Genomic DNA, 8310 nt, shown 5'->3' with positions numbered 1-8310 from the left:
TCAAGTATTTTACTTAAGTACAATTTGGAGGTACTTGTACTTTACCATTTCAATTTAATGTTTCTTTTTGCTTCTACTCCACCACGTTTTAGAGGGAAATGTTGTACTTTTCAGCCTGGTACAATGACAGCTTTAGTTACTTCAAATTGACTTCAAACTCAAAGTAAGTTCAAATTAGAGTATTAATACAAAATGTGATCAACAAATGAATTCTTTATTATCATAGGTACTACCTTTCATACAGCTGCAAAATTAAAGCCATGTACACATTAATCAATCAATCCAATTATGTAGTATAAATCATTCTGAATTGGACATTCTGCATAATGAGTACTTTTACTTTTGGTTATTTATGTATATTTTGCTGCTAGTTTGTAATTATACTCAAGCAGACATTTAAATTCAGGACTTTTATTTGTAACAGAGTATTTCTACAGTGTTGTACTTGTACTTTTACTATTCTTTTACTCAAGTAAAACGTCTGGGTGCTTCATCCACTACTGACTGACTTACATTTAAGAGATGCGCCCTATATTCTTAACCATAGTCAGCACACTCCAACCCTAACCTTAAACAGTCAGGCCTTTTATTGACACACACACGCACACACACACACACACACACACACACCAGTCAAACACCGCTCACCTCGAGGGATGGAACTGACATTATCCCGTCGAACAGGGCTCGTGGTCAGAAGTTATTGCTGTGCCGCAGGCAGCGTGCGCGTATACGTTTGCCACGTATGGAGGCATCGCATGTGTATGTAACTATGCCGCAGAGACAGCGGTGCGACAGGGACATATGTGAAACCAGTTCAACATGTTTTGGATAGTTGGATACTTCGTTTGATGTGGCTTCCTGCTGGGTTTTCGGTTTACGCGCCAGATGTCTTTGCAGTCATGTCGGGTGCAAAAGTGAAAGACTTCGACGAACTAACAGCGTTTCTAGGCGACTACGGCCTCTTCCAAATTCTCGTGATTGTTCTGCTCAGCATAAGCGCGATTCCGTGCGGGTACATGGCAGTGCTAGCGGTTTTCGTTGCAGATACGCCAAAGCACCACTGCAAAGTTTCGATCAACTCCGCGGGGAACGGCACAGATGTTGAGAACAGCAGCTGGATCGGACCCGACAGCTGTTCCCGGTACAAAGTGAACGGAACATGGACGGAGACAGCGGGACTCGGCAATGATACCGAACAGTGTGTGGACGGATGGGCGTACAGCACTGAGATCTACACCTCCACTATCGTGTCTGAGGTGAGTGACAGCTCAGGGTCCGGCCTGAAACCTGATTTCACTGTCTTGCTGCGACACGTCTGACCGCCTTCTTCTCTCCTGTGAATCTTAGTGGGATCTGGTGTGTGACAACGCATGGAAAGTCCCCTTTTCCACCTCCTTATACTTCTTCGGAGTCCTGACTGGATCCCTAATTAGTGGTCACCTGTCAGACCGGTAGGCAGTGGTGGACCAAGTTTTCAGATCAGATGTATTTGTACCTGTATTTAAAGCACTACTTAAGTAAAGCCATGGAGTCAAAATGTACTTAAATTATAAAAGTACTTCATATTTTAGGATTAATAGGACAGCTGCATATTCTGTATTTACTGCTGCAGACATTACAGGTTGAGCTGATTGTAACTATCCTGTTTGGTAGTTTAATCTATAGCAGTGCCTCATTTTCTGTAAATTCATCATATATGTTTGGAGTGTCGCTGTCCTTTGAGAACCACTTATCTCCAAAAAGGTTGAGAAAAACAGCCCTGTTGTCAGTGTTGTAATCCAAGAGGGGTTTTAAACAGTTTATTTTTAGTTCGAGAAGTGGGACAATTTTCTCAATTCAGTACAACCAAATTTAGAGATACATAGTTTACACTTAACAGGAAGGGTATGAGTAATGTAATCTGAAAAGGAACTAGTAACTAAAGCTTTCAGACAAAGTAAAAAGTTGCATAAAATGGAAATACTTGAGTAAAGTGCCTCAAATGTGAGCTCAAGTATAGTACTTGAGTAGATGTACTTAGTTACAACCCTCAAACAAACAAGTAAAAGCCAGACACACTGAAACCGGAGCAGTAATTCCACTTCAGCTGCTCTTTGGCAGTTTACTGGCAGTTTTGATGGCAGTTTACTCTGACAGAAGCTCTTCAGAACACTTCAGTACACAAAGGCGGGGCTAAATGGAAGTGCAAATAAGACAAATAAGAACAATAAATTACAACTGTCCAAACCACAAAAAGAAATTAAATATTTAAAAAGATTTTTCAAAAAAAGGTATCTATCTATAAAAACATAGAAAGTGTCTTTTGCCAAGCAGTGGGATGTTTGTAATCACAAAGGAGGTAGATAAAGATACACTGATGCCAGGTAGCATATACAGAGGTTATTGCACATAATAACAATAATAACAACTACACATTATGATAATAAAAAAGTTTATCATTATAATATTATTATTATTAGTATTGGTATTATTATTATTATTATTATAACAACAACTACACATTCAGTGTTTCACAGTGAGTTACAGCTCATCTGTCAGGAGAAAACATGCTTAAAGAAAAGGCCGAGCAGAGCGATCTCTACGCGTCCCCTCTGAAAGTCCGACCTGGTTCGACCATGGACAGCATCAGCCACGCTTGATGCTCATATACCATAAAGTCCAAAGAGCAGTTTGATACATGATGTGAGTCTCAGGAAGACAGTGTGAAAAATATATCTATCTTCGACTCCAGTTTTGAATTCATTGCTTCCTTCATCCACCCACAATAACATAACATAATTTAGATGTATGTGCGCATACAGTAGTATTAGTTGTCCTGCCATAGGGTTTGTGAACGAAATAACACTGTACGTAATATTTCTCAGTGACTCAGTGTCATTCTGTCTGAAATGTCATTCAAGGACTTAAAGATTTCCTTCTGAAAACGTGTCTAGAACTGGGCAAAGCCAGAACACATGAGGTACGGCAAGCACTTGCATGTACTGCAAGTGGGGTCGACATCTACATAGATCCAGGCTGAATTAGAATTAGTAACGGTGAGTCAGTGCAAGGCCTTAAACTGGATAAGTCCATGTCTGGCAAAGAGAGCAGAGGTGCACACTTGATCGTGTATTCCACCCCCATTCAGCTGCTGAGAACGTTAAGTGGTCCAGCATTTGTGGTTTACAGAGCTAATCATTGTATAAATAGAAGAGATTAGACTTTAGGTGTTGAGATTGTAATCTAGAAAGTGGTTGATTGGAAATGGTGGGGATGAATTTGGGAAGGAACACTGTTAGTGGATAAAGGGTCTAATCTGCAGGTACTGAACGGAAAATGTTAGAAAGTTAGTCTTTCATACGTGTCATTCCATCTCTACGCCACAATCGAAATTCTTAAGAGGGACTTAAAATAAATGCTTTTTGTAATCCGAAATGTTTCCTGATTTGGTATCCATATTTTCATCATATGAGAAACAATTGGAGTGAACGTGATTGATTTTCCATTCATAGTATATTGTTGTACTACATGGTCATATGAACATACAGTAGACCAAAGAGAGAACTGGCAGTACGGTTTCTCTTCCTGTACTCCTCCTGTGCACAGGATCAAGATCAGCTTCTGGTCTGCCAGAACACATGGTCTGCTGGCAAAAAGTTGTCTTATGCATGTTACTGGGAAGAACAACTTTAATCAAGTTAATAAAACCTGCAAGGGATACGGGAAGAACAGACCACCTTGACAAGTCTGCTTTAGTTGAAAGCAGTCACAGATTAAGAAAAGACTTCTGTCTTTGCATAAAACCAGTTTGATCAGATGAGAAAATAGAAGGTGGGGCCGCCCCCCAGGCAAAGAGTAAGTTCCCTTGCAAAGATTTTGAATTCTATGTTTATGAATGATTCACATGGGTTTGAGCTTCTTTAGGAGAATTGGTTTGAAGTTGTGGCGAGATGGCTACAGATGAACCAGACAGAGCAGAAAAATAAAAAAGCTAGTAAAAGGTCTCAGTAAACATTTCAAGGAGTAAAGTGGAAAACTTTTGAAGAAATTCAACAGGAAATCCGCCAGGATATGGTGATTTCCCACACTGCATAGCTGCAGTTGCTCCGGTTATTGCAGAGGGTCTGTTGATCTCATATTTCTGTGCACTGTCTTACAGGTTTGGCAGAAAGATTGTGTTTTTTCTCACCATGGTCTTACAAGCAGCCACCGCCTTGGTTCAGGCTACATCTGTCAGCTGGGTCATGTTCTGCATCCTCAACTTCCTTAGAGGAATTGGCCAGATATCCAATTACATGGGGTCCCTCGTACTGGGTGAGGCAGCACGTACATTTCTGTCAGTCTCAAAAAAGTCACTGTCTCTGCCCCTTCTCTGATATCTTCCTGGAGTGCAGCTTCCTTCTATCAGTGTGTCATGTTTTCCCCTCAGGCAACCTATGCAAATCACTGAATGGTGCACAGGCCAATAAATGTAATATGTCTGCAGAGAGTTTTGTACATACCTTCATGTTCTCTCTCATCTTCATGCCATGCTCCTGATCCTCTTCTTGGTCAGGGTCTGAGATGCTGAGCCAGTCTGCCAGGGTGAAGTACACTGTGCTGGGCCACTGTCTAGGTTATGGCATTGGCTACGCCTTGTTGCCACTCTTGGCCTACTTCATACGAGGCTGGAGGATGCTGCTCGTTGCTTCTGCCATCCCCAGCATCTTATTTTTTCCAATGTGGTGGTAAGACGTTGGCTTATGGATGCTATTGATCAGTGGTCTGTCCCATGCCACAAGTTACATGTTTTTTCATGCAGGTACCCTCATCTGTTAAAATCAAAATCAGATTTGTTTCTCTTGGTTTTTTATTGTCACACTAGATAAATTAAGGTCCACTTTTGCAAATAATTTTTACACAGATCACTACAGAAGTACAGATATGCCAGGGAACGTCACGTCATGCACATAAAACTGGATAAAAAACCATAAGAATGCTGGGCTTGTCTAGACCTGTTCTCAGTGCTGATGAGTGTCTCTAGGCAGCCAGACCCTGTTCTAAATGTGGAGAGAGCCTGTCTGACTCCTCACTGTCTGTCTTGAGGCTATGGTTCAGCTCCAAACCAGAGACTGATCTCAACCCGAATGCCGTGTGCATACTCTCTGTGATGTTGGCCTTCTGAATTCTGACAGTATGAAATTATTTTAGTCTGTGCAATATGATGCAAATACACCCCCTTGATGTTTTTTGTTTTTGTTTGTTGTTTTTTTAATTTTTTTGGTTTTCAGGGTGATTCCTGAGTCTCCACGTTGGCTTCTGCAGAAAGGTCGGGTGGAGGAGGCCGAGCTTGTCATACGTAATGCTGCCAAAATGAACAAAGTCACTGCTCCTGAGGTCTTATTCAGGACTGATGAGTGCTTGGAGCTAACGGTATTGTTTCTACTTTTACTCCTCGTGCTGTGAAAGCTAATGTAGACTAGTATAAAAAACAACCCAAACTGTGGTAATTAGTTGTTGCTTGTACTTTTGGCAAGCAGACGTTACACAGCGTGACTGCTCTGCTTCTTTTCCTATATGTTTAATTCAGCAAAACAAAGGTGACGAGGAGCACACATATACTTATGTGGACCTGATACGCACCCCTAACATGAGGAATATTCAAATTCTTGGTGTTTTCATATGGTAATGTGGCTTCTTTTCTCTGTTTTTAACTTTCCTGATGATATCCTTTTGGAATTTATTGAAACGTACAAAGTACTACAGTACAAAGACAATATATTTTCTGTTTTATCTCATCAGAAAATATGAATAACTTTGGTTTAGTTGTTGTCTGGTGTTAGTCCAAATTGTACCTTTAATATGGCCCTTTCAAAGTAAAAAATCCTTTCAAGATCAATGTATTATTTCAACACAGTCTTCCATCTTCGCCCAGCCTGGATCTTGTCTTTCTACAGGATGTCTGTCGCCATGGTCTTCTTTGGTCTCTCTCTCAATACCAGCAACCTGAATGGAAATGTCTACCTCAACTGCTTCATTTCGGCAGCCACTGACATCGTGGCGTACTTAGGCACTTGGGTGCTGATCAGCCGTGTGCCTCGACCCACTGTCCTCTTCTCCACACTGATGTTCTGTGGTTTAATATTCCTGATAATCCAGCTGGTTCCTAAAGGTCTGTGTACTCTAAGCATGACAATGACTGAATCAGGACTGTCTAAAAATACGAGAAGGCACGACGTGTATGTTAAATTGTACTGCCTTGTCTAACAATCCTGTTCGATTTCCTCAGACATGCCGGTCCTGTTCCAGGTGTTAGCCTTAGTGGGACGGATTGGCGTGTCTTGTGCGTACTGCTTCATCTTTGTGTTTTTCACTGAGCTGATCCCCACTGTGGTCAGGAACATGGGCTTAGGAGTCAACGCCACAGCAGCATACATAGGCACCATCATGTGTCCCTATTTGATCTACATGGGCAAGTGTTGCTTTTTGGTTCTTTCTGTTCTTGTAGTTGTATTTGTGTACACTATTGAAACCAAAGTACTTTGAGAGAGAGAGCAACAGAGTAAACAGTAAATCATATTAATATATGAATATAGTTGAGTGAACACACTTAACTTTAAAGGGATACTCCATCACAAGGTTTACGGTTGCAGCAGCATACCGTTTTCAAAGTGTACTGTGGTGTGAACTTAATCAGTGAGCCCCTTTAAATTATGAATACCAAAAAATAAAAAATAAAAAAATGGCTGGCTCTTTTCAGACAATGGAAGTTGGCTTCCATCAGAGAGACGATGTCTTTTTCACTAAAAATAGCAGGAATTCCCATCACTAGGAGCACTGGTGAAAAACGTATATTACATATACGTACATATTTTTACTCTAATATATGCCCTACGGTATTTTAAAACCTGTTTTACTACTTTTTTTTGTTTTCTTTTGTTTTACTGCCATTAGCCCTTTGTTGTGACGATGATCTGGTTTTATTCATCTCGTTTTGATTTATTTGTGTTTTAAGTGACTATGTATTAACAGGCCTTTTTCAGGACATTTTGACTGGTCATAGTAGGAAGAGCACAGGTGTTACTAATAACATTAACAATGGTTCCATTCTGTTCAAACATCCCTGTGAGCCATGACAGTGTGACAGCGAGCCTCAGCACCAGGACCCTGAAACTGAAGCAGCTAAATGGAATTCAGCCATCATTCATTTTATTATTCACACCTGTGCTTTTGCTCCTGTGACAAATTCAAATGTCTTCTGTGAAAAAGGCCTAAGATTGTAAGCGAGGGAAATAATTAGATCAGTGATGATTCTAGCTGAAACCCCATTTATTCTGCTTGCAGGTACATACAGCCAGGTCCTGCCGTACATTATTTTTGGCACAGTCAGCATCATGGCTGCTGCCGCTAGCATGTTGTTGCCAGACACCAGAAATGGCAAACTTCCTGACCTTATCAGCCAGGCCAAGCCCCTCAGAGGGTATGTCGCTCTGTGTGTGTGTGTGTGTGTGTGTGTGTGTGTGAATAATGATTACCAGGAATAATGATTAAAGACCACTACTAGTCTTGTGCAGTATTTTTTTGTATTCAGCAATTCTATGACATTGAGGCAATGCAATCTTGTGACCCAAATTGAATTTTGCATAACTTTATGGCTACCAGCAGGTCTGGAGCTGCATTTTCAGGATGAGAGATGGTGATGATTTCAGGCTGACAGTGTTTATCAGAAATGTGTTTACACAGAGGGGAAAGCCTGTTTTAGAGATACTGATCATGTGTATTTCAGCAGTTCTTCTCTCAACTTCATCTTTCTTTGTTTCTCTTTGCATCTTGAAGCAGCTGCTGTCCAAAGGATAACAGAGCTACCACCCAGTCAGACGCAACCGAGGGCTGGAAAGACACGAACAACAGCGCCCCCTGCTGAAAGATAACACAGCAACACAGGATTTCTGTGTCCGATCTTTTCAAACACAGTACAGTGTACTGATACATTTATGTCATCTTGAAAGATCTGTATTTTTGTATGTATATAATTATAACAACTGCATGACAACAGAATAACATTTACAATTGGTTAAATAAAGGGTAGTTTCAGGATTGTAGGGTTATATGTTTTGGTGTAAAATATGATATATTGATATTGATATATTGACTTGTTTAATTGTGTTGTTTAATAAAATGACCAAAATGGACACAGAAATTATTATTCTATCATACCAACACTGGTTGATCATTGGGTCATGTGTGCAGTGTACCTGATGGGAACAAGGTGCATTCACAGTGCATAGAGAGCAGTGGGTGGGGTCTCAAGAAGGGCCTAACGGTAAACATTGCAACGATAATATAATC

The 8310-nt window shown here is 40.7% G+C and overlaps 1 protein-coding gene across 2 annotated transcripts; it reads left to right on the top strand.

Annotated features, from left to right (window-relative positions):
- The first annotated feature begins 659 nt into the window (after positions 1–659).
- LOC121615001 (solute carrier family 22 member 5-like) lies at positions 660–8169 on the top strand. 2 transcript variants are annotated; one of them, XM_041949124.1, is made up of 10 exons: positions 660–1259; positions 1351–1454; positions 4142–4296; positions 4538–4709; positions 5253–5394; positions 5552–5646; positions 5919–6133; positions 6251–6433; positions 7306–7441; positions 7801–8169. In XM_041949124.1, the coding sequence occupies exons 1-10, from the start codon at positions 852–854 to the stop codon at positions 7883–7885; spliced, it is 1695 nt and encodes a 564-aa protein (XP_041805058.1). In that variant the 5' UTR covers positions 660–851; the 3' UTR covers positions 7886–8169. The 2 variants fall into 2 exon arrangements, with proteins under 2 accessions (XP_041805058.1, XP_041805056.1); XM_041949122.1 differs by having other exon boundaries at positions 7798–8169.
- Positions 8170–8310: the final 141 nt, after the last annotated feature.

Source organism: Chelmon rostratus, chromosome 12 (genome assembly GCF_017976325.1).
Source record: "Chelmon rostratus isolate fCheRos1 chromosome 12, fCheRos1.pri, whole genome shotgun sequence".
NCBI lineage: Eukaryota > Metazoa > Chordata > Actinopteri > Chaetodontiformes > Chaetodontidae > Chelmon > Chelmon rostratus.
Note: the sequence above shows the minus strand (reverse complement) of the source record. Positions and strands in the feature narration are given on the sequence as shown.